Source organism: Hyla sarda, chromosome 4 (genome assembly GCF_029499605.1).
Source record: "Hyla sarda isolate aHylSar1 chromosome 4, aHylSar1.hap1, whole genome shotgun sequence".
Classification (NCBI taxonomy): domain Eukaryota; kingdom Metazoa; phylum Chordata; class Amphibia; order Anura; family Hylidae; genus Hyla; species Hyla sarda.
In genome coordinates, this window is record NC_079192.1 from 401,547,496 (window position 1) to 401,574,997 (window position 27,502).

General features: G+C 45.0%; 1 protein-coding gene across 2 annotated transcripts in view; it reads left to right on the forward strand.

Annotated features, from left to right (window-relative positions):
• Positions 1 to 27,502, forward strand: part of ITK (IL2 inducible T cell kinase) — an 87,835-nt gene that overhangs the window by 26,007 nt on the left and 34,326 nt on the right. For both annotated transcript variants that reach the window (XR_008843206.1, XM_056517357.1), the window contains exons 4-7: positions 2,465 to 2,593; positions 20,305 to 20,339; positions 21,605 to 21,738; positions 24,242 to 24,307. Coding sequence is in view for 1 of the 2 variants with exons in the window: in XM_056517357.1 (XP_056373332.1) it covers positions 2,465 to 2,593; positions 20,305 to 20,339; positions 21,605 to 21,738; positions 24,242 to 24,307 (364 nt within the window). In the remaining variant the exon portion in view is untranslated. The remainder of the gene's footprint in view (positions 1 to 2,464; positions 2,594 to 20,304; positions 20,340 to 21,604; positions 21,739 to 24,241; positions 24,308 to 27,502) is intronic.

Genomic DNA, 27,502 nt, shown 5'->3' on the forward strand with positions numbered 1-27,502 from the left:
TGCCGTATGCGCTCCCGTATGGGACAAAACGTAGTGTGAACCCAGCCTAACTCTGTTTTGCCATGTACAACCTCCAGCAAAATTGTAAGAAGGTTTGAATAAAAACTATTTTTAAAACTGCTTAAAGGGGTATTCCAGGAAAAAACTTTTTTTTATATATCAACTGGCTCCAGAAAGTTATACAGATTTGTAAGTTACTTATTACTTAGTAAAAAATCTTAATCCTTTCAGTTCTTATGAGCTTCTGAAGTTAAGGTTGTTCTTTTCTGTCTAAGTGCTCTCTGATGACACCTGTCTCGGGAAACGCCTAGTTTAGAAGAGGTTTTCTATGGGGATTTCCTTCTAAACTGGGCTTTTCCCAAGCCAGGTGTCATCAGAGAGGACATAGACAGAAAAGAACAACCTTAACTTCAGAAGCTCACAAGTACTGAAAGGATTAAGATTTTTTTACTAAGTAATAAGTAATTTACAAATCTGTATAACTTTCTGGAGCCAGTTGATATATATAAAAAAAAGTTTTTTTCCTGGATAACCCCTTTAACTTTCTCCCTGAATATTAATGGTTGGTGAAGACTTTTGAACGGTGCTGCCTTCACTACATTGTGTACAGCTGATATTTACTAAGTGTGTTGCTCTCTGTTTCCACTGCAGAGTTTACTGTGGTTACTTTGTGATCTCTCCCTCCTCTACTGCAAACTACCTTAAAGGGGTACTCCGGTGGAAAACTTTTTATTTTTTTTATCAACTGGTGCCAGAAAGTTAAACAGATTTGTAAATTACTTCTATTAAAAAGTCTTAATCCTTCCAGTACTTATTAGCTGCTGAATACTACAGAGGAAATTCTTTTCTTTTTGGAACACAGAGCTCTCTGCTGACATCATGACCACAGTGCTCTCTGTTGACATATCTGTCCATTTTAAGAACTGTCCAGAGTAGGAGAAAATCCCCATAGAAAACATATGCTGCTCTGGACAGTTCCTAAAATGGACAGAGATGTCAGCAGAGAGCACTGTGGACAGAGATGTCAGCAGAGAGCTCTGTGTTCCAAAAAGAAAAGAATTTCCTCTGTAGTATTCAGCAGCTAATAAGTACTGGAAGGAGTAAGATTTTTTTTTATAGAAATCATTTACAAATCTGTTTAACTTTCTGGCACCAGTTGAAAAGTTTTCCAGCGGAGTAGCCCTTTAAATGTACTTTACTCTTTATCTACACTTCAACCTGTGTGATCTGCCCTACCTGATTTGCCATTATGTACAACCTCCAGCAAAATTGTAGGAAAATATAAATATTTAAATGAAAACTCTTTATAACTCTGCCTATGTTGCCTTTATAGGATATTATGCAATGGTGTCCATATTCCACTAGTTAAAGGGGTTATCCAGGAAAAACTTGTTCTTATATATCAACTGGCTCCAGAAAGTTAAACAGATTTGTAAATTACTTCTATTAAAAAATCTTAATCCTTTCAGTATTTATGAGCTTCTGAAGTTAAGGTTGTTCTTTTCTGTCTAAGTGCTCTCTGATGACACGTGTCTCGGGAACCGCCCAGTTTAGAAGCAAATCCCCATAGCAAGCCTCTTCTAAACTGGGCGTTTCCCGAGACACGTGTCATCAGAGTTCACTTAGACAGAAAAGAACAACCTTAACTTCAGAAGCTCATAAGTACTGAAAGGATTAAGATTTTTTAATAGAAGTAATTTACAAATCTGTTTAACTTTCTGGAGCCAATTGAGATATATATATATATATATATATATATATATATATATATATATGGGAATATGCAAATCAGCTCATTACATCACCTTTTCAGGCGATGTTCCCTGGTATCAGCTTAGCTCCAGTTACGGAATATAAAAAGCTAATCGGGATTAATGCCAAGCCAGAACTCTCTCTCCAGAAGGAAAGAGTACCCATCTGCAGACAGCTGTTTCGGGGTACTTGCCCCTCGTCAGTACAGAGCAGGGTGATCTGGCTTGGCTGAGATGAGGGGCCTGAGATGATAAGGCCCCTCATCTCAGCCAAGCCAAATCACCATGCTCTGTACTGACGAGGGGCAAGTACCCCGAAACAGCTGTCTGCAGATGGGTGCTCTTTCCTTCTGGAGAGAGAGTTCTGGCTTGGCATTAATCCCGATTAGCTTTTTATATTCCGTAACTGGAGCTAAGCTGATACCAGGGAATATCGCCTGAAAAGGTGATGTAATGATCTGATTTGCATATTCCCCTACCCAGAATGCCTGCGGAGTGCTTAGTGACCCTTAAAAGCTCCGTCACACCAGGAGTGTTGAACTCTCCCTGAGTTAAATACTCATCCCGTATATATATATATATATATATATATATATATATATATATATATAAGTTTTTTCAGGATAGCTCCTTTAATCAGAGAAAATCAAGTCATTTGTGATATATGTGTTTTGAGTGGTCGCTTGTGGCTGAAGTTTTCACTCTTCTTCCAGTGACAAAGAGCAATGAATGTCTGGTTCCCAAGTATCATCCCAACTTCTGGGTTGAAGGACGGTGGAGATGCTGCTGGCAGACGGAAAAGATGGCTGCAGGATGTACTGAATATGACCGAAGTGTTGGCTGTAAGTAGAACCTCATGTTTCCGTTCCTAATTTATAAAGGTCGGTCATAAATGTCTATATTGTTATTACAAAAGCGTTCTTTTATATTATACAAAGGGAACCAGAGTGAACATTATACAGATATTAGGCTAAGTTTCCACTTGTTTTTTTTTTTTCTGGCAGTTTTTGAGCCAAAGTCAGAAGTGGATCCATAAGGGAGGAGAAGTGTAAGTCCATCTTTATATGTCCTATTCCTTTTGAATACAGTGGTCCCTCAACATACGATGGTAATCCGTTCCAAATGGACCATCGTTTGTTGAAACCATCGTATGTTGAGGGATCCGTGCAATGTAAAGTATAGGACAGTGGTCTACAACCTGCGGACCTCCAGATGTTGCAAAACTACAACACCCAGCATGCTAGATCAGCAATTGCATTGAGCATCGATTTGCTGGTCTGAAGGGAACTGACCACCCCCGACAAGTGCAAGCAACTCTCACAGTTTCCTTATTCACCGACCTACGATGGCCCCGACATACGATCATTTCAACATACAATCACTCTCAGAGGCCATCGCATGTTGAAGGCAGCATCAACATACGATGCTTTTGTATGTCGGGGCCATCGCATAAACGGCTATCCGGCAGCGCAGACTGCTTCAGCTGTCCCCGGATAGCCGTTTACGGTGCCCCTTGTGGTCCGCTGACGATCACTTACCTGTCCTCTGGGCTCCGGCGCGTCCTTTACGGGATCTCCTGCATCGTCCTGCACCTGAAAGCTGAACTAATTTATGCAGGGAAAGACATCAACTGCCGAGCCGAGAAGTTTGTGACGAATCGAATTTACTGTAAGTTTGCTCATCTCTAATAGTTACGTTAAAATATTAATAGTACAAATCATATTACAGCACAAAACCAGTTAGGTCATTAATTCTTGGGTCTTCTTCGGGATCCCCTGCATGGTCGGCGCTCTCCATCGTCGTCATCACGTCGCTGCGCACGCCGTCCCGTCATCCAATAGGAGCGCCGTGCCTAGCGACGTGATGGCGGCGACGGAGAGCGAGGATGCCGGGGAAGCAGAGGCGTTGCCGGAGCGTCGGGGACACCCCAGGGACGCGGCGACAGCGATGGAAGGCGACATCCAGGGCAGCGGTGACGAGCGGTGACGGTCCGGAGCGGCGGGGACAGGTGAGTACAACTTCCTCCACCAGTGGTCTTCAATCTGCGGACCTCCAGATGTTGCAAAACTACAACACCCAGCATGCCCGTACAGCCAACGGCTGTCCGGGCATGCTGGGAGTTGTAGTTTTGCAACATCTGGAGGTCCGCAGGTTGAAGACCACTGGTATTGGAGATTATACTCACGTGTCCCCGCCGCTCCGGACCATCACCGCTCGTCACCGCTGCCCTGGATGTCGCCTTCCATCACTGTCGCCGCGTCCCCGGGGTGTCCCCGACGCTCCGGTAAGTCCTCTGCTTCCCCGGCATCCTTGCTCTCCGTTGCCGCCATCACGTCGCTAGGCACGCCGCTCCTATTGGATGACGGGACGGCGTGCGCAGCGACGTGATGACGACGATGGAAAGCGCCGACGATGCAGGGGATCCCGAAGAGGAGGCGCCGGAGCCCCGAGGACAGGTAAGTGATCGTCAGCGGACCACACGGGGCACCGTAAACGGCTATCCGGTGGCAGCTGAAGCAGTCTGCGCTGCCGGATAGCCGTTTATGCAATGGCGGCGACATACAAAAGCATCGTATCTTGATGCTGCCTCTGAGAGACCATTGTATGGGGAAATGATCGTATGCCGGGGCCATCGTAGGTCGGGGGGTCACTGTACACTTCTGGCTTTGGCTCAAAAACTGCAGCAGCAGATTTCCAAAAACTGCCAGAAAAAACTTAGCCATACTGCGTTATACTCATATGAGTCATTTTTTCTCATCAGGAAGAAAAAAACCAGCAGAGTTATTCGAAACTAGGTGGTAATTTAATGCATGACTTTTTCTTTTATATGAGTATTTCTACACTTTTACAACCAGAATTTCACACTCAATTTCACTCGTTCCCAAAAAATAACACCCCAAAAATAAGTTGTTGGAATTGAATATTAATACTTGATATGTGTATGTAATGATGACCAATGTGTAAGTGATTACCAATATGTTTATGAACAAAATCATGCAGTGGAAAGGAGGCACTAGTACTTTGTTTGGCACCTATAGTCTAGATACAAGATGAGATACGGTTGGGCATGGAGGCTACAGGTTCTATGTGGCATCCTGCGGCACATTTACCTGCTGATGTTGTAGCTGGGCCTGTAGAGGTTGTGACAGCTGGCTTGCCATAAATGCCTAATTGGTGATAAATCTGGCGACTCGGCAGGCCAAGGAAGTGTTGTAATCTGGTGGAGACATTCCTGGGACACCCTCGCAGTGTGTGGAGAGCATTATCCTGCTGAAAAGGTGGTCAGGCGTGAGAGGCCACAAGATGTCCTGCACATGGAGGCCACACTGAGCTGTTAAAGGAGTAGTCCAATGGTGACCCAGTGGTGAACAACTTATCCCCTATCCAAAGGATAGGAGATAAGTTTGAGATCGAGGGGGGGTCCGACCGCTGGGGCCCCCTGCGATCTCCTCTATGGAGTCCCGACAGCCCGCGGGAAGGGGACGTGTCGACCTCCGCACGAAGCGGCGGCCGACACGCCCCCTCAATACAACTCTATGGCAGAGCCGAAACGCTGCCTTCGGCAATCTCCGGCTCTGCCATAGAGATGTGTTGAGGGGGCGTGTCGTCCGCCGCTTCGTGCGGAGGTTGACACCCGCTATCTGGCCGGAGAGCCTGGCCCCCGTACAGAGAGATCGCAGGGGGCCCCAGCGGTCGGCCCCCCGCGATCTCAAACTTATCCCCTATCCTTAGGATAGGGGATACGTTTTTCACCACTGGACTACCCCTTTAACCCCTTAAGGACCCAGGACGTACTAGAACGTCCTGGCACCCTGGGCTTTAAGGACCCAGGACGTACTAGTACGTCCTGGTGTTTCTCCGGTCTCTGCCGCGCCCCGGGCAGAGATCGGAAGCGGATGCCTGCTGAAATGCTTCAGCAGGCATCCAGGGCAAACGCCGAGGGGGGCCATGTAGGCCCCCCATGTCGGCAATCGCCGCAAATCGCAAGGGAAATCGCCCTTGCGATCTGCGGCGATACCGGGCTGATCGGGTCTCTGGGACCCGACCGCCCGGTAATTTCGCATGATCCCGGCTGTCACAGACATCCAGGACCATGCTAATGTATAGGAGCGAGGTGGCAAACCTGCCACCTCCTCCTATACCCTGCGATCTGTCGGTTAACTAACCGACCAATCGCAGGAGGGGGGTGGTTACTTCCTCCCGTCCTGCCCGGCCCCTGAAAGTCCGGAGAGGACGGGAGGAAGACCGGAGGACGCGGCAGGGGACGGGGGAGTGCTGGGGACCGGCCCCGGTACTTACCTCGTCCCTGAAGACCCGGATCCCGGCGAGGAAGATGGCGACGGCGGCGACAGGTGAGAAGATCTTCAGCCGCGGTCGGGCCCTTTACAGCAATGCATGTCGCCGTAAAGCGACATGCATTGCTGTAATGGGACCCTGTAAACTACAACTCCCAGCATGCCCAGACAGCCCTTGGCGTCTGGGCATGCTGGGAGTTGCAGTTTTGCAACATCTGGAGGTCCACAGTTTGGAGACCACTGTGCCCTTCCAGATGTTGCAAAACTACACATCCTCAGCATGCCCTTACTGTCCAGGCATGCTGGGAGTTGTAGTTCTGTAACATCTGGCCCTTCAGATGTAGCAGAACTACAACTCCCAGCATGCCTGGACAGTTTTGGCATACTGGGAGTTGTAGTTTTGCAACATCTGGAGGGCTGCAGCTTGGACACCACTACACAGTGGTCCCCAAACTGTTCTCCTCCAGCTGTTACGTAACCACTACTCCCAATATGCCCTTCGGCTGCCTGGGCATGCTGGGAGTTGTGGTTTTGCAACAACTGGAGGCACACTGGTTGGGAAACATTGTCTGTTTCCTAACTCAGTGTTTCCCAACCCGTGTGCCTCCAGCTGTTGCAAAACTATAACTGCCAGCATGCACTGATAGACTGTGCATGCTGAGAGTTGTAGTTTTGCACCAGCTGGAGGTCCCCCCCCCCCTGTGAATGTACAGGGTACATTCACATGGGCAGGGGCTTACAGTGAGTATCAGGCTGCAAGTTTGCGATGCAGCAAATTTTGCGCGGCAGCTCAAACTCGTAGCGGGAAACTCGCTGTAACCCCCCGCCCGCGTGACTGTCCCCTAAAAACACTACACTACACTAACACAAAATAAAATAAAAAGTAAAAAACACTACATATACACATACCCCTACACAGCCCCCCTCCCCTCCCCAATAAAAATGAAAAACGTCTGGTACGCCACTGTTTCCAAAATGGAGCCTCCAGCTGTTGCAAAACAACAACTCCCAGTATTGCCGGACAGCCGTTGACTGTCCAAGCATGCTGGGAGTTTTGCAACAGCTGGAGGCACCCTGTTTGGGAATCACTGGCGTAGAATACCCCTATGTCCACCCCTATGCAAATCCCTAATTCAGGCCTCAAATGCGCATGGCGCTCTCACTTCGGAGCCCTGTCGTATTTCAAGGAAACAGTTTAGGGTCACATATGGGGTATCGCCGTACTCGGGAGAAATTGCCTAACAAATTTTGGGGGGCTTTTTCTCCTTTCACCCCTTATGAAAAGGGGAAGTTGGGGTCTACACCAGCATGTTGGTGTAAAAAAAAAAATTTTTTTACACTAACATGCTGGTGTTGCCCTATACTTTTCATTTTGACAAGAGGTAAAGGGGAAAAAAGCCCCCCAAAATTTGTAATGCAGTTTCTCCTGACTACGGAGATACCACATATGTGGGCGCAAAGTGCTCTGGGGGCGCACAACAAGGCTCAGAAGGGAGAGTGCGCCATGTACATTTGAGGTGATTTGCACAGGGGTGGCTGATTGTTACAGCGGTTTTGACAAACGCAAAAAAGAAAAAAAAACACATGTGACCCCATTTCGGAAACTACACCCCTCACGGAATGTAATGAGGGGTGCAGTGAGAATTTACACCCCACAGGTGTCTGACGGATCTTTGGAACAATGGGCTGTGCAAATAAAAAATTTTGTACAGCCCACTGTTCCAAAGATCTGACAGACACCAGTGGGGGGTAAATGCTCACTGTACCCCTTGTTACATTCCTCAAGGGGTCTAGTTTCCAAAATGGTATGCCATGTGGGGGTTATTTTGCTGTCCTGGCACCATAGGGGCTTCCTAAATGCGACATGCCCCCGAGCAAAATTTGCTCTCAAAAAGCCAAATATGACTCCTTCTCTTCTGAGCATTGTAGTTCGCCCGTAATGCACTTCATGCCAACTTATGGGGTACCTCCATACTCAGAAGAGATGGGGTTACAAATTTTGGGGGCTATTTTCTGTTATTAACCCTTGCAAAAATGTGAAATTTGGGGGGAAACACACATTTTTGTGAAAATTTATTTTTATTTTTTTACATATGCAAAAGTCGTGAAACACCTGTGGGGTATTAAGGCTCACTTAATTCCTTGTTACGTTCCTCATGGGGTCTAGTTTCCAAAATGGTATGGCATGTGTTTTTTTTTTTTGCTGTTCTGGCACCATAGGGGCTTCCTAAATGCAACATGCCCCCCAAAAACCATTTCAGAAAAACGTACTCTCCAAAATCCCCTTGTCGCTCCTTCGCTTCTGAGCCCTCTACTGCGCCCGCCGAACACTTTTCATGGACATATGAGGTATGTGCTTACTCGAGAGAAATTGGGCTACAAATACAAGTATAAATTTTCTCCTTTTACCCCTTGTAAAAATTCAAAAATTGGGTCTACAAGAAAATGCAAGTGTAAAAAATGAAGATTGTGAATTTTCTCCTTCACTTTGCTGCTATTCCTGTGAAACACCTAAAGGGTTAAAACGCTGACTGAATGTCATTTTGAATACTTTGGGGGGTGCGGTTTTTATAATGGGGTCATTTGTGGGGTATTTCTAATATGAAGACCCTTCAAATCCACTTCAAACCTGAACTGGTCCCTGAAAAATAGTGAGTTTAAAAATTTTGTGAAAAATTGGAAAATTGCTGCTGAACTTTGAAGCCCTCTGGTGTCTTCCAAAAGTAAAAACACGTCAATTTTATGATGCAAACATAAAGTAGACATATTGTATATGTGAATAAAATAAAATAAATATTTGGAATATCCATTTTCCTTACAAGCAGAGAGCTTCAAAGTTAGAAAAATGCTAAATTTTCAAATTTTTCATCAAATTTTGGGATTTTTCACCAAGAAAGGATGCAAGTTACCACAAAATTTTACCACTATGTTAAAGTAGAATATGTCACGAAAAAACAATCTCGGAATCAGATTGATAAGTAAAAGCATTCCAGAGTTATTAATGTTTAAAGTGACAGTGGTCAGATGTTCAAAAAATGGCCGGGTCCTAAGGTGTAAAATGGCTGGGTCCTTAAGGGGTTAAAGGGGTACTCCGGTGAAAAACTTTTTTTTTTTTTTTTTAAATCAACTGATGCCAGAAAGTTAAACAGATTTGTAAATTAGTTCTATTAAAAAATCTTAATCCTTCCTGTACTTATTACCTGCTGAATACTACAGAGGAAATTATTTTCTTTTTGGAACACAGTGCTCTCTGCTGACATCATGAGCACACTGCTCTCTGCTGACATCATGAACACAGTGCTCTCTACTGACATCATGAGCACAGTGCTCTCTGCTGACCTCTGCTGTCCATTTTAGGAACTGTCCAGAGCAGCATATGTTTGCTATGGGGATTTTCTTCTACTCTGGACAGTTCCTAAAATGGATGTCAGCAGAGAGCACTGTGCTCACGATGTCAGCAGAGAGCTCTGTTTCAAACGGAAAAGAATTTCCACTGCAGTATTCAGCAGCTAATAAGTACAGGAAGGATTAAGATTTTCTTTTTTAATAGAAGTAATGTAGAAATCTGTTTAACTTTCTGGCACCAGTTGATTAAAAAAAAAAATTAAAAAAAAAGTTTTTCACCGGAGTACCCCTTTAATGTATCACTACTAGGGGTGACCGACTGTCACATGCAATGGCTCCCCAGATGATTACACCAGCAGTTGGGCAGTGTGTATGGCTTCACAGTATAGGCTGGATTGATCAGCTCACCAAGAGATCTTCGTACTGGAAACCAAACATTGGATTCCAAAAAGAACCTGGATTCATTACTAAAGACTATACAGATCCAATCCGTAACAGTCTCGGTTTCTCGCTCACGACTTCTCGCTCCTGTCCCTTGTCTAAGGTCCCCGCAGCTAGAGTCCCTCCAAGTCTATAGGGCTCTCCTGTAGGGCTTACCCCTAGTCGTCTTAAGTAGAGTGTGTACATATTAATTTAATGTATAGGAAATAGATGTATAGGACCTTAGTGGTCACGTGATACACAGTCGTAATGTATAAAATGCTTAAGGACCTTTGAAGGTCATGTGACGTACCCAGAGTTCACTGGGTTCATAACTTACACGTTTGCTGACCAATGAGCTTAGTCCAGCCCCTTATTATATAAAGGGCGGCAGTCAATCAATTCTCTCTCTTGGTCTCTTATCTCCCGGACACTAAAGAAGCACAAACATCTCATCATCTCATCAATTCATCTAGGCCCCAAACCACAAAACGTGAGTTACTGAAAGCTCAAGCTACTGAATCCTGTGTGACTACTATCAGCTCAGATATTCTAAAATAGTGGCACAGTGGCTAGCATCAAAAGCTCATTGCTTCCATGTCCCAACAAACCTGTGAGGAACCTGTATCCCGGTTCACTCTTGAAAAGACTGTTATGTTCAATACCGTTGCATAAAATCTGCAAGTTAAAGTTTCTTCAGTTTACTTCATAAAATCTGCTGTGGACATTCCGTTATTTCTCCCTGCCGTTTGTGGGACGGTTGGCGGTAGGAACATTACTATTGAGGAAACCTCACCCTGGCGTCACGACATTCAAGGGTTAATACCACCAGACCGTACACTACCACTGTAACACCCCAGTCACTGTTACTCTCCCAGCACCACAATGTCATTAAAAGTGATACAGTGGTCCCTCAACATACGATGGTAATCAGTTCCAAACGGACCATCATTTGTTGAAACCATCGTATGTTGAGGGATCCGTGCAATGTAAAGTATAGGACAGTGGTCTACAACCTGCGGACCTCCAAATGTTGCAAAACTACAACACCCAGCATGCCCGGACAGCCAACGGCTGTCCGAGCATGCTGGGAGTTGTAGTTTTGCAACATCTGGAGGTCCGCAGATTGAAGACCACTGGTAGAGGAAGTTGTACTCACCTGTCCCCGCCGCTCCGGACCGTCACCGCTGCCCTGGATGTCGCCTTCCATCGCTGTTGCCGCATCCCCGGGGTGTCCCCGACCCTCCGGCAAGGCCTCTGCCTCCCCGGCATCCTCGCTCTCCGTCGCCGCCATCACGTCGCTACGCACGCCGCTCCTATTGGATGACGGGACGGCGTGCGCAGCGACGTGATGACGACGATGGAGAGCGCCGACCATGCAGGGGATCCCGAAGAAGACCCAAGAATTAATGACCTAACTGGTTTTGTGCTGTAATATGATTTGTACTATTAATATTTTAACGGAACTATTAGAGATGAGCAAACTTACAGTAAATTCGATTCGTCACGAATTTCTCGGCTCGGCAGTTGATGACTTATCCTGCATAAATTAATTCAGCTTTCCGGTGCTCTGGTGGGCTGGAAGAGGTGGATACAGTCCTAGGAAACAGTCTCCTAGGACTGTATCCACCTTTTCCAGCCCACCTGAGCACCGGAAAGCTGAACTAATTTATGCAGGATAAGTCATCAACTGCCGAGCCGAGAAGTTCGTGAGGAATCGAATTTACTGTAAGTTCGCTCCTCTCTAGTAACTATGTAAGAATCTGGAGGGGTGTGAGGACTTCTTCATATGGTAAAGAGAAGAAAGAAAACATGGGGTTTTTACACATCAGCCCTTAGTTTTTGCAGCATACCAGTCCTGACCACAATGAATTTCCTTTTTCTGCAGTGGGTAATGAGCCTCACAACCTTCACCAACAGATTGCAGCAGTGAGCAATGGTAAAGCACCTTATACGTCACATAATGTCATCGGAGGAAAGGTTACCTCACTCTACTGTCTCTTATACACTGACAAGCAACTTTATTGGGTACACCTTGCTAGTACCGGGTTGGACCCCTTTTGCCTTTATTCTTCATGGCATACTTTCTACAAGATGCTGGAAACAGTCCTCAGAGATTTTGGTCCATATGGACATGATGACATCACACAGTTCCTCCATATAGACACGATGACATCACACAGTTCCTCCATATGGACATGATGACATCACACAGTTCCTCCCTATGGACATGATTAGTGTTGAGCGGCATAGGCCATATTCGAATTCGCGAATATTCGCGAATATAAGGACGAATATTCGTCATATATTCGCGAATATTCGCATATTCGTTATACCCGTTTTATTTTCGCATATGCGAACATTCGCGTATGCGAAAATTAACATATGTGGAAAATTAGCATACACGACAATTCGCGTATGCGAAAAGTAACATCTGTGAAAATTAACATACACGTAAATTCGCATATGCGTAAATTCGCATATGCGTATTTTCGCATATACGGATCTTCACACGCCAGTCTCACACAGTAGTATTAGACCCTTCTTTACACCACACAAGCTGGAAGCAGAGAGGGATGATCACTGTGATGTGTACTGTGAAGAAAAAAACAAACAAAAAAAACGAATATTCGTAATTACGAATATATAGCGCTATATTCGAGAAATTCGTGAATTCGCGAATATGCGATATTCGCGAATAATATTCGAATTGTGAATATTCGCGAGCAACACTAGACATGATGACATCACACAGTTGCTCCATATGGACATGATGACATCACACAGTTCCTCCATATGGACATGATGACATCACACAGTTCCTCCATATGGACATGATGACATCACACAGTTCCTCCATATGGACATGATGACATCACACAGTTCCTCCATATGGACATGATGACATCACACAGTTCCTCCATATGGACATGATGACATCACACAGTTCCTCCATATAGACATGAGGACATCACACAGTTCCTCCATATGGACATGATGACATCACACAGTTCCTCCATATGGACATGATGACATCACACAGTTCCTCCATATGGACATGATGACATCACACAGTTCCTCCATATGGACATGATGACATCACACAGTTCCTCCATATGGACATGATGACATCACACAGTTCCTCCATATGGACATGATGACATCACACAGTTCCTCCATATGGACATGATGACATCACACAGTTCCTCCATATGGACATGATGACATCACACAGTTCCTCCATATGGACATGATGACATCACACAGTTCCTCCATATGGACATGATGACATCACACAGTTCCTCCATATAGACATGAGGACATCACACAGTTCCTCCATATGGACATGATGACATCACACAGTTCCTCCATATGGACATGATGACATCACACAGTTCCTCCATATGGACATGATGACATCACACAGTTCCTCCATATGGACATGATGACATCACACAGTTCCTCCATATGGACATGATGACATCACACAGTTCCTCCATATGGACATGATGACATCACACAGTTCCTCCATATGGACATGATGACATCACACAGTTCCTCCATATAGACATGAGGACATCACACAGTTCCTCCATATGGACATGATGACATCACACAGTTCCTCCATATGGACATGATGACATCACACAGTTCCTCCATATGGACATGATGACATCACACAGTTCCTATATATGGACATGATGACATCACACAGTTCCTCCATATAGACATGATGACATCACACAGTTCCTCTATATAGACATGATGACATCACACAGTTCCTCCATATAGACTTTATGACATCACACAGTTCCTCCATATGGACATGATGACATCACACAGTTCCTCCATATGGACATGATGACATCACACAGTTCCTCCATATGGACATGATGACATCACACAGTTCCTCCATATGGACATGATGACATCACACAGTTCCTCCATATGGACATGATGACATCACACAGTTCCTCCATATGGACATGATGACATCACACAGTTCCTCCATATGGACATGATGACATCACACAGTTCCTCCATATGGACATGATGACATCACACAGTTCCTCCATATGGACATGATGACATCACACAGTTCCTCCATATGGACATGAAGTCTGGACCGCTATCATATACTATTCGGACAGGGCAGAAGAACGACTATCCACTACTATATGTGTCTGCAGGTGCTAAGCTCAGTAGACCAATAGTACAATCCATAATATACTGTAGGTATAAGGAGAAAAATAGAACTAGCACTCACCGCCTTATGACACATCAGATCTTTCGTTCCATCAGACAAAACTGCGGGGAGGCAAAAACAGATGTTGTGGAGTGCGCAAATACGACAACCAGCCGTTCATTCTCATAGTTAAAGGGGTACTCCACTGGAAAACATTTTTTAAATCAACTGGTGCCAGAAAGTTAAACAGATTTGTAAATTACTTTTATTCAAAAAATCTTAATCCTTCCAGTACTTATCAGCTGCTGTATGCTCCACAGTAAGTTCTTTTCCTTTTTGATTTATTTTCTGACTGACCACAGTGCTCTCTGCTGACACCTCTGTCCATTTTAGGAACTGTCCATAGCAGGAGCAAATCCCCATAGCAAACCTCTCCTGCTCTGGACAGTTCCTGACACGGACAGAGGTGTCAGCAGAGAGCACTGTGGTCAGGCAGAAAGGAAATTCAAAAAGAAAAGAACTTCCTCTGGAGCATACAGCAGCTGATAAGTACTGGAAGGATTAAGATTTTTTTCTTATAGAAGTCATTTACAAATCCGGTCCACGGAAGGCTGGATCACAGCATTGGTGCAGGTAGATGGGCTCTCGGCTGTTTCACACGTGTATGCGTGCTTCTTCCGGCCTTGAGGCCGGAAGAAGCACGCATACACGTGGGAAACAGCCGGCGTAGCCTCTGAGCGCCCATCTACCTGCACCGATGCTGTGATCCAGCCTTCCGTGGACCGGATTTGTAAATTACTTCTATAAAAAAAAAAATCTTAATCCTTCCAGTACTTATCAGCTGCTGTATGCTCCAGAGGAAGTTCTTTTCTTTTTGAATTTCCTTTCTGTAATTTACAAATCTGTTTAACTTTCTGGCACCAGTTGGTTAAAAAAAATGTCTTCCAGCGGTGTACCCCTTTAAAGGAGTTCTCCAACTGAAATCTTTTATCCCCCCCCCCCCCCGCTGTGCCGTGCTGTAAAACTATACATAATAACCTTTCACTTACCTGCCTACGATCCCCCGTTATTCCGATATCGCCGTCCCATGCTCCGGTCCCTGTCAGCTTCCTCTTCCTGCGGGTTGGTGACTTCTCTGCGCTCAGCCTATCAGCGGCCGCAACGCGACATTGCTGCGGCCGCTGATAGGCTGAGTGAAGTCACCGACCCGCAGGAAGTGGAAGAGACCGGGACCGGAGAACGGGACGGCGATATCGGAACAACGGGGGATCGTAGGCAGGTAAGTGAAAGTTTATTATGTATAGTTTTACAGCCCGGGCACAGCGGGGGTTAAAAGTTTTAGCTTAGAGAACTCCTTTAATGTACAGTATGTCCTTCTTGCACTAGACAAATTCAGAAAACAAAGAAAAAAAACTCCAAAATTGGCGCTGTTCCAATGAGGGCAAAGTTCAGTTCTTATTCAAGTAAAACCATATTTATTAGTCAAAGACAGTTTTACAGGCACATCAGAGACAAGACGCGTTTCGGGTTACTGCGTACCCTTTCTCAATTGCAGATGTAATTTTGATTGATCATCTCAAAGTGGTTTCAGTGTATTTGTATCACTTTGACTAATGGGGTCTCTCTAATCCCCATGAACATAAATGGGCGACTCCACTCACTGTTATAAGAGAGCATAAACAAAATGTCTTAGAGGGACCATATTTCTAACTACGTTTGGTCTTATACCATAGCAGGGAGCCTTTCATGAGACCCATGAGTAGAAAGGGAGAGGCTCCATCTAACACTTAAGAAACCAAGTCTTTGAAGGGGGTTAGGGGGATTGCAATATACCTTTTTAAAGGGGTATTCCAGGAAAAATCTTTTATATATATATATATATATATATATATATATATATCAACTGGCTCCAGAAAGTTAAACAGATTTGTAAATTACTTCTATTAAAAAATCTTAATCCTTCCAGTACTTATGAGCTTCTGAAGTTAAGGTTGTTCTTTTCTGTCTAAGTGCTCTCTGATGACACGTGTCTCGGGAACCGCCCAGTTTAGAAGCAAATCCCCATTGCAAACCTCTTCTAAACTGGGCGGTTCCCGAGACAGGTGTCATCAGAGAGCACTTAGACAGAAAAGAACAACCTTAATGAGTAGCTATTATCAACTAAACTTTCCCTAATCCCCCTCCCCATCTGTCCCTGTCTCTAAATCTATCTATCCTAGCGTTCATTTTAATTCTAAACCCCATAAAAATAACTTTTTATATTCATCTTCGGTAGCTCAGATAGGAGCGTCTGAGAAGGGAGGAAGTGGGCGGGGCCCGGCAGGCGCGACGTCATCTGAAGCCTTGCCAGGCCGCTTCCGCCCTTCTTCCTGTATCCAGGCGGAGTGCAGGGCAGGGACGGTGTGAGGTGGAATTTTGCACGTTTGCATGGGTCGCAAAATTCCACCTCACACCGGCTCTCCTTGTCAGCAGGAGGAGCCTGACGACAACTCTGGCCGGCAGAGTCAGGAGCGCGCCTGGTATCAGATTTCGGACTCAGCCGCCAGGCCGGCGTGAGTCCGAAATCACCAAAAAAGGGACTCCTAGGGAGACCCCTAGTGGTCAAAACTTTAAACACCAAAAACACATAGAAGAATATTTTTTTTTTTAATAGAACCCTATTAGAAAAGTGTTTAATATATTATAAATAGAGATGAGCGAACTTACAGTAAATTCAATTCGTCACAAACTTCTCGGCTCGGCAGTTGATGACTTTTCCTGCATAAATTAGTTCAGCTTTCCGGTGCTCCGGTGGGCTGGAAAAGGTGGATACAGTCCTAGGAGACTCTTTCCTAGGACTGTATCCACCTTTTCCAGCCCACCGGAGCACCTGAAAGCTGAACTAATTTATGCAGGAAAAGTCATCAACTGCCGAGCCGAGAAGTTCGTGACGAATGGAATTTACTGTAAGTTCGCTCATCTCTAATTATAAACTATAAAAAAAAAATTTTGATGAGAGGTACTCTTTAACTTTAGCAGCTCATAAGTACTGAAAGGATTAAGATTTTTTAATAGAAGTAATTTACAAATCTGTTTAACGTTCTGGAGCCAGTTGATATATATATATAAAAAAAAGTTTTTTCCTGGAATACCCCTTTAATACTCATGATAATTTTTTTGTTGGAATACAGCTTTTGATTGGAGCCCTACCAAGGCAAAGGTCATGTATTGCATATGTGGTGAACCAGCAGAGTTGTGGTGTCTGGGGTGTTGCGGTGATGTAGGTGCAGAGTCTGGTGTTATTAACCCTTAGATGTCGTGACGCCAGGGTGAGGTTTGCTTAGTGTTAATGGTCCTACCGCCAACCGGCCCAGAAACGGTAGGGAAAATAACGGACTGTCCACAGCAGACTTTAGGAATAAACTGAAGAACTTTACTTGAAGATTTTATGCAACAGTCTTTGTACATAACAGTCTCTTAAGAGTGAACTGGAATTCAGGTTCCTCACAGGTTTTGCTGGGACTTTGAAGCAATGAGCTTTGATGCAGGCCACTGTGCCACTAATTATAATATTTAGCTGGTAGTAGTCACACAGGATTTGGTAGATTGAGCTTGGTAACTCACGGTTTAGTGGCTGCAGGTTCTTAGGCTTTGGCCTAGTTGAATTGAGATTTCTGCTGAGATGTTTGTGCTTCTGTAGTGCAGGAACAAGAGCAGGAACTAAGAGAGAGAATTTAATGGCTACAGCCCTTTATATAATAAGGGGCTGGACAAAGCTCATTGGTCAGCAAACCTGTAAGTCCTGAACCCAGTGAACTCTGGGTACATCACATGACCCCGGATGGTCCTTAAGCAATAGTACATTACAACTGTACATCGAAATGTCCTATACATATATATCCTATACATTTATACTATCTATATATATTAACCAATATACAATTTATATGAGGCGACCAGGGGTAAACCCTATGGGAATGAAGGGAATCTGGCTGAGGGGACTTTAGACAGGGACAGGACCAGGTCCTGTACCGGGACACCACACATAAAACAATACACGATTCAATTGACCTGATTGACCAAAACCTATCGTCCATAAAATATTTTCTGTTCTCAGATCGTCTGAAAAAAAGGAAATGGCCAGAAAGCTACAAAGATATTCCATCAAACCTCTTAACATGAAGCTTTTATGAATATTACTAGCACGGATACGATTCTCTATCTCAAAGTTTACCAACTCTGTGTGGCTCAAGGGCTGACTGCTAGGCCGGAAAATGTTAGGGGTCTCACAGATACTGTAGTGCAGGGGCTGATGTGAGAGGAAGCACGAAACACTGCGGTTCCCTCCTCTTTCTCCAGTTTAAAAACTTTAACCCCTGTGGTTAGGAGGTTGCACTAAAGATGCCCTACTCCCTGGGCCATGATCATTGCCATAGGCTGCTTGGTATGTACATTAGAGATGAGCGAATTTACAGTGATTCGATTCGTCACAAACTACTCGGCTCGGCAGTTGATGTCTTTAGCCTGAATAAATTAGTTCATCTTTCAGGTGCTCCGGTGACTGGAGACTCTACTAGGACTGTATCCACCTTTTCCAGCCACCGGAGCACCTGAAAGCTGAACTAAAGTTATGCAGGCTAAAGTGAGCAACCGCCGAGCCGAGAAGTTCGTGACGAATCGAATCACTGTAAATTCGCTCATCTCGAATGTACATCATTAATCAGCATGGGTTCTTATCTCTGCCCCAAACCACGAGCCAATGGCGTCTGACTTCTGTATTTAAAGGGGTACTCCGCCCCTAGACATCTTATCCCCTATCCAAAGGATAGGGGATAAGATGCCAGGGGCGGAGTACCCCTTTAAGCAAGACTATTCACATAAGACTTATACAACTGCAATCTGAGGATGGGAAAGATTTCCCATCATTGCCTATGTTTTTATTGTTTTTATTAGTTTATTCTTGTTAATAAAGACATCAATGTTTTAAAGCGGTACTCCGCTGCTCAGCGTTTAGAACAAACTGTTCCTTAGCCAGCGCCGGGAGCTCGTGACATCATAGCCCCGCCCCCTCATGACATTATGCCCCACGCCCTCAATGCAAGCCTATGGGAGGGGGCGTGACAGCTGTCACGCCCCCTCCCATAGACTTGCATTGAGGGGGCGGGTGTGACGTCATGATGGGGTGGGGCTATGATGTCACGAGCTCCCGGCACCAGCTCCAACATTAGGAACAGTTTGTTCCAAATGCTGAGCAGCGGAGTACCCCTTTTAAACATTATCCACCACTTCTGAACATTTATTCTAAAGCAGCGCCGATTCCAGTGTACAATTTTTCCTCTTTTATCTCAAATTCCCATAGGTTTGGGCACTAAGTGTGAGACATGGGGTGCAAGCCCCAGGTGCCCAGGTGATCGGGGCCAGTGGTGCCCTCTTTGGTAATGACTGTAATAACAGGTCGCACACCCCTAGGCCCCTTCCTTTGCCCGCAGGAATTCTGGGTGGAGATTCCGATGCAGCAGCCACACATTGGGGGAGATTTATGAAAACCTGTCAAGAGGAAAAGTTGCCCGGTTGCCCATAGCAACCAATCAGATCGCTGCTTTCAGTTTTAACAAGGCCTATGCAAAATGAAAGAAGCGATCTGATTGGTTGCTATGGGCAACTGGGCAACTTTTCCTTTGGACAGGTTTTGATAAATCTCCCCCATTGTCTTCAATGGGATTCTGCTACACTGCAAATTGCAAATATAAATTAAAATTTTTAAAAAAATGTACTTGTTTATTCTTTCAGCAGAAACCACCGAAGTACCAATTCATTTGGCGGCGCCGACACATGGAACGTCTACCCAGAACTTCTCTGGGTCGATATTCCGTAGTGTCCAAGGGGCCTAAGGTTGGCACCAACTATAAGGCTATGTTTTGCTATTGCACTCAAATTCCCTTCTGCAAACCTTGCTGCAGAATTTATGTAGTTTTGCGGAATTTGGGTGGAATTCAATGGGATTCCACCTGGAATTCTGCAAAATTTTTAGACATGTTAAATGTATTTGCAGAATCCAGAAATTCTGTCGTGTGAATGGGACAGCAGAATTCCCATTCATCTTAATGTGCAGTAAATTTCGTGAAATTTCCAAACTGACTTTTCCAGCGGAATTCCACTGTGTGAACATGGCCTAACACTACACCTAATAGTTTACACTACGCCTGACACTACACTAAACCTAATAGTTTACTTGGCTGGCCTATTCCTGCACAGATCTTCTTTGCCTTGTTTGCTATGAGATACATGGACAGAAATGATATTATTATGTTTTTTTTATGTCTCTCAGGGAAACCGCTGCCGCCCATACCAGTTGACAACATGGTAAGCGGATAAGTATAATGGCAGATATGTAAGAAAACGTCAATGATCATCACATAAAAAAAACACAATTTGCAGGGTGGATTCTTTTCTGAAAAATGTATGTGATGAAATTTTGTTTTCAAGGAATACTAAAAATACATCTTTTTTTTATTTAATAAAAGCCAGTAATTTCCTTCCAAATGTCCTCTTCTTTGATCTTACGGTATAGACTCCATGCAATTCAATCCTCTATATTAGGGATCGACCGATATTGACTTTTTAGGGGCGATACCGATAATCTGTGGCCTTTCAGGCTGATAGCTGATAACTTATACCGATATTCTGGTATAAGTTATCGGCTATTTCTCCACCCCCCCCCCCACCCCCCCGCCCCGAAGAAGCAGCTGCAGATCATTGATTTAAAGCGGGCGCTTTCAATCAATGAACTGCAGCGGCTTTTGCGGGGCCAGAGACCGCCGCCGCCACCCGCTTCTCTCCCCCTGCCGGTCCTTAGTCCAACCACCGCCGCCGCCCCATTGCCTCCCCCATCCCTGGTTTTATAATTACCTGTTCCCGGGGACAACTTCTGGCTCCGGTGGCGTCCTGGGCTGTCACTGTGCACACTGACGGTGACGTCGCGTTGAGGACGTCACTCGTCATTGCGCAGCGCACAGGATGCTGCAGGACGTCGCCGGAGCCAGAAGTAGCGCGGACCCCAGGCCCCAGGAACAGTTAATTATAAAACCGGGGATGGGGGAGGCAATGGGGCAGCGGCGGTCTCTGGCCGGTGCCGTGGGGTGGGGGGTGCGGTGCGGGGCATTATCGGATTATCGGCAAGGTAATTGCCAATATGGATAACGTCCAAAATCGTGAATATCGGCCGTTAATATCGGCCAAACCGATAATCGGTCAATCCCTACTCTATATGTGTTTCAGGAGATCAAGCATCCTCTTCACAATCCTGTATATTTCTGTAAGGCAACTAGATGCTGCAGGAGCCCTCCCCCACTGCTCTGTCTCCAATAGGAGACAAAGCATGCTAAGCACCTCCCCTTTGATTAAGCCCCACCCTTTCATTCATCTGTCAGAACCAAAGGAGACTGGAAGGTAATGAACCCCTGCATTTTTTGCTCCCTTTTTTTGCAATTCCTACAGACAGTTCTACAAATGGAGAAGCAGTGTGGAGAAATGTATCTCCTCTTTACTTGCATGATTTATTTCTAGGTTTAATGTTCCTGCAGTATCGGGGCAACGTCTTCTCATCCTCCTTTTTTTTTTTCTTCCAGAGAACCGGCTGGGCAGTGGCAATATATGATTATACGACCAAAAATACCCAAGAGCTTGCACTCCGTAGAGGGGAAGAATATCTACCACTGGACACCTCAGAACGGCATTGGTGGAACGTACAGGATAAAAATGGGTAGGTGGTACCGAAATGGTATGTTCAGGTTAATAGAAAGCTGGCCAAAACTAGGCAACAACTTCAGTCATGTGATTCCAGGTACTGATCGGGTCTAAATATATCAATTTTAGAAACCCCACTGCTGCAATCCTGTTATTATAACACAAGGTTTTTTGTATTTGACATACCTACCTTTGCTCACAATTTTAATACATATTCACATATGGAGAGTAAGGGGCCATTTAATCAAGGCCCTTATTGGTCTATGTTTTTGCGCAGTGTTCGGCACATTTATGATGCAAGTTTTTTTGGGTAGGGTTTGGTCGTGGTTTCCTAAGCGCAAAGTTTTGAACTGATTTATGACTTTTTGCAAGTCACACAGTTTTGCGCAGCGCCCACTCTAGCTGTGACCAGGCTCAGGCAGCCTGATGCACTTGGAGTTCACTTGTCTGCAGAGCTGACAGACAAGTGCACTCCATGTTAGCTCCATAAACTTTAGCTAGCATTTATCAAAAGGCGTAGGCATCTTGATAAATGTCGATCAGCTGCAGCCAATCATTGCCAATCATTTAATTAAATAGTCAGATTGCCAGGGGAGGGCTGGCAAATTTTAGCCTGGGAGCAGGCACCCAGCACTGGCCCACCTGTTTAACTTTGCCCTTCTCTGTGCCCCCATGCAGAAGTTAGTCACACCTCTGTGCCCCATATAGTAGTTAAGCCCACCTCTTTGTTTCTATATAGTATGAGGCTCCTCTGTGCCCACATATAGTAGTTAGGCCCTCCTCTGTGTTTCTATATAATATGAGGCCCCTCTGTGCCCACATATAGTAGTTAGGCCCTCCTCTGTGTTTCTATATAGTATAAGGCCCCTCTGTGCCCACATATAGTAGTTAGGCCCTCCTCTGTGTTTCTATATAGTATAAGGCCCCTCTGTGCCCACATATAGTAGTTAGGCCCTCCTCTGTGTTTCTATATAGTATAAGGCCCCTCTGTGCCCTATATAGTAGTTAGGCCCTCCTCTGTGTTTCTATATAGTATAAGGCCCCTCTGTGCCCACATATAGTAGTTAGGCCCTCCTCTGTGTTTCTATATAGTATAAGGCCCCTCTGGGCCCCATATAGTAGTTAGGCCCACCTCTGTGTTTCTATAAGGCCCCTCTGTGCCCACATATAGTAGTTAGGCCCACCTCTGTGTTTCTATATAGTAAAAGGCCCCTCTTTGGTGCCCACATATAGTAGTTAGGCCCACCTCTTTGTTTCTATATAGTATGAGGCTCCTCTGTGCCCACATATAGTAGTTAGGCCCTCCTCTGTGCCCCATATAGTAGTTAGGCCCTCCTCTGTGTTTCTATATAGTATAAGGCCCCTCTGTGCCCACATATAGTAGTTAGGCCCTCCTCTGTGTTTCTATATAGTATAAGGCCCCTCTGTGCCCTATATAGTAGTTAGGCCCTCCTCTGTGTTTCTATATAGTATAAGGCCCCTCTGTGCCCTATATAGTAGTTAGGCCCTCCTCTGTGTTTCTATATAGTATAAGGCCCCTCTGTGCCCCATATAGTAATTAGGCCCACCTCTGTCTTTCTATAAGGCCCCTCTGTGCCCACATATAGTAGTTAGGCCCACCTCTGTGTTTCTATATAGTAAAAGGCCCCTCTTTGGTGCCCACATATAGTAGTTAGGCCCTCCTCTGTGTTTCTATATGGTATAAGGCCCCTTTGTGCCCACATATAGTAGTTAGGTCCTCTTCTGGGCCCCATATAGTAGTTAGGTCCACTTCTGTGCTTCCATGCCCCATATAGTATTAGGCCCCCCCTATGTGTTCCTTTATAAAATAAGGCCCCTCTGTCCCCCCCCCCCCCCATATACTATAAGGCCTCTCTAAATCCCTATATAGTAGTAAGGCCCGTATATAGCTTAATGCTCCTCTGTGCCCGAATACAGCAGTGAGGCCCCAATGGGGAAAAAAGCCCTCAAAACTCAACTTCTGGCCCATGCACTCCTATCCTCCCGGACGAGTCACTGTGGCCAGGGGCGTGATGATCTCAGTCACAGATGGTGCAACCGAGATTATCGCGTCCATGGTGGCTGATTCCCTAATATCTAGCTGGACCTAATTTCAGGTAGGGGCCTGGAGCTGCAGCTCAATCAGCCCTTACCTGTATCTGGCCCTACCTCTTCCAGATAAGAAAATACTATTATTATTGACATATGGTATGTAGGGCCCTGGAAATTCCTCAAAACCTGTCCAGAGGAAAAGATGCTGAGTTTCCCATAGCAACCAATCAGATCGCTGCTTTCATTTTTTCAGAGGCCTTTTAAAAACATAAAAGAAGGAATCTGATTGGTTGCTATGGGCAACTCAGCAACTTTTCCTCTGTACAGGTTTTGATAAATCTCCCCCAATGTGATTATATATGAGTGTACTGTAAACTTTTGTAAAAAAATGATTTATTTATAGAGAAATGTGGTATTATAGAAACTGTAGTGGAATGATTGAAATATTTTAATGTTCTCTTTTTCAGACATGTTGGTTATGTCCCAAGCAGCTATCTAGCCACACAGAGTGAAGACAGCCTGCTTACCTATGAGTAAGTGCACCATGGAACTTGAATAGTGTTGAGCGGTAGTGTTGCTCGCGAATATTCGCAATGCGCATTTTATTTGCGGATTCGCGGATATTCGCGGATATTCGCGAATATAGCACTATATATTCGTAATTACGAATATTCGTTTTTTTTTTTTTTACAGTACACATCACAGTGATCATCCCTCTCTGCTTCCAGCTTGTGTGGTGTAAAGAAGGCTCTAATACTACTGTGTGAGACTGGTATGCGAATTTCCGATTATGCGAAAATTTGTGTATGCGAATTTTCGTGTATACAAATATGCGAATCTTCGTACATACGAATTTTGTATATGCTAATTTTCGCATATGTGAATTTACGCATATGCGACAATAAATTTTATTGCGAATATGCGATTATTCGCGAATATATTGCGAATATTTGTCCATATATTCGCGAATATTCGAACTCGCGAATATATGGACGTATATTCGTAATATTTCCGTTTTATTTTCGCATATGTGAAAATCGCGTATGCGAATATAAGTGTGAGCTAAAATTCGAATATGCGAAAAGTAGCATATGTAAATTTTTACATACGCGAAAATTCGCACACCAGTCTTACACAGTAGTATTAGAGTCTTCTTTACACCACACAAGCTGGAAGCAGAGAGGGGTGATCACTGTGATGTGTACTGTGGAAAAAAAAGAAAAAAAATAGAATATTTGTAATTACGAATATATAGTGCTATATTCGCGAATTCGCGAATAAAATTCGCATTGCGAATATTCAAGAGCAACACTAAACTTGAATAAGAGTTCTGCCATATAATGAATATGATAGGGTATAATGTTTGGGAATTGTAGTTCATAATTCACAGGTAGTGTTGCTCGCGAATATTTGCAATTCGAATTTTAATCGCATATTCGTGAATTCGCAAATATTGTGAATATAGCACTATATACGCGCAATTAGGAATATTCGCTTTTTTTTCCCCAGTACACCTCACAGTGATCACTGCATCCCTCTCTGCTCTCAGCATATGCGCATATTCGCGAATATTGAGCCCTCCCTTCTTTAATGGTATAGGGAACTAATGGGCTAGTGCAGTGGTCTCCAACCTGCGGACCTCCAGATGTTGCAAAACTACAACTCCCAGCATGCCCGGACAGCCAACGTTTGACCTCTGTCATTGCCAACAAAGGACATATAACAAAGTATTGAGATTTTCTCATTCTGTCTCTCATAGTTGAGGTTATAACCTATGATGAAAATTACAGGCGCCTCTCTCCTCTTTTTAAGTGGGAGAACTTGCACAATTAGGGGCTGACTAAATACTTTTTTTGTGAAATTTTAGTTTTTTCATTTTAATAAGTATGCACATATGTTTCCACATTCTTATTATGGGATATTGATTACAGATTGATTACGGAAGAAATTGTTAACTTTTTATTGTAGCACAAGACTGCAACATAACAAAATGTGAAAAAAAAGTGCAAGGGTCTGAAGACGTGTAGAATGCATTGTATATACATTGAGTCACGCCACTGAATGGAGATGCTCCTGAAGAAGGAGGAAATGGGACTCTTTTCAGTTTCTATGAACTTTTACTACATAACCGAAAGTTTTTGTGAATAAATAAGGAACATTAAAAATAATTCCTGTATTCATAACGTTAAAGGGGTACTCCACCCCTAGACATCTTATCCCCTATCCAAAGGAGAGGGGATAAGATTTTTGATCGCGGGCATCCCACCGCAATATAGCATGCGGCACCCACCTGTTTCTTGTCCGGAAGCGCTGGAGGGTCTGGGTCACGACCGTGGGAACGGAAGTCCGTGACGTCATGACTCCGCCCCCGTGTGACGTCACGCCCCGTCCCCTCAATGCAAGTCTATGGGAGGGGGCGTGACGGCCGTCACGCCCCCCTCCCATAGACTTGCATTGAGGGGACGGGGCGTGACGTCACACGGGGGCTGAATCATGACATCACGGACTTTCGTTCCCGTGGTCGCAACCCAGACCCTCCAGCTCTTCCGGACAAGAAACAGGTGGGTGCCGCATGCTATATTGCAGGGGTCCCCAGCGGCGGGACCCCCGCGATCAAAAATCGACAGAATGAGAAAATCTCAATACTTTGTTATATGTCCTTTGTTGGCAATGACAGAGGTCAAACGTTGGCTGTCCGGGCATGCTGGGAGTTGTAGTTTTGCAAAATCTGGAGGTCCGCAGGTTGGAGACCACTGCACTAGCCCATTAGTTCCCTATACCATTAAAGAAGACTTGCATTGAGGGGACGGGGCGTGACGTCACACAGGGGCTGAATCATGACATCATGGACTTTCGTTCCCGTGGTCGCAACCCAAACCCTCCAGCTCTTCCGGACAAGAAACAGGTGGGTGCCGCATGCTATATTGCGGTGGGACCCCCGCGATCAAAAATCTTATCCCCTATCCTTTGGATAGGGGATAAGATGTCTAGGGGTGGAGTACCCCTTTAAGGGGTTGTGTGGGTTAGAGAACCCATTACGAGTACCCTGTTAGCATGAACCAAGCAGTGTCGACCTCCACACTGAGCGGTGGCCTACTTGCCCCTTATATGCATCTCTATGGGAGAGAAGGGAGCCTGTTGACCACCGGTTCATACAAGGGTCAACAGTCCCCTTGCATGAAGCAGACATCACTCCGTGCACGAGGAGAAAAGGGCGCGGGGAAGGAAACCCCTGGGGGTCACAATCAGACACTTATGCCCTGCAATTTGGATAGGGACTGCTTAGCACCACCTGAGTAATTGCCCCACGGGCCCCCTGTGCATACCATTATAATGCCTCATGTGCCTCCTTATAGTAATAGTACCTCTTGTTCGCCCCCATATAGTAATAATGATTTTGGCAAAAACTAAAGAAAAAAATTCTCACCTAGTCCTAGTTCCCACAATGAATAAACGATTTCATGTCTCTCCTGTCATGCAGCTTGGGAGCCACAGGGCACCGGACCCCTGACCAGGCATAAAAGATGTCACATTATCTTCAGGAATCGGGACCCAGCAACTCATAGGACGCAGATCTGAAGTGTCTGCAGCCTGTTACAGTGAAAGGTCGAGCTGACAGCTCCTGCTCCGCCCATAAACACCACTGCATCTGCGCTTGGAGGATACAGATGCAGTTGAGGAGGTGAATGCCCGTAGATATGGGGCACTAGGATAAAAATACTTGTTCT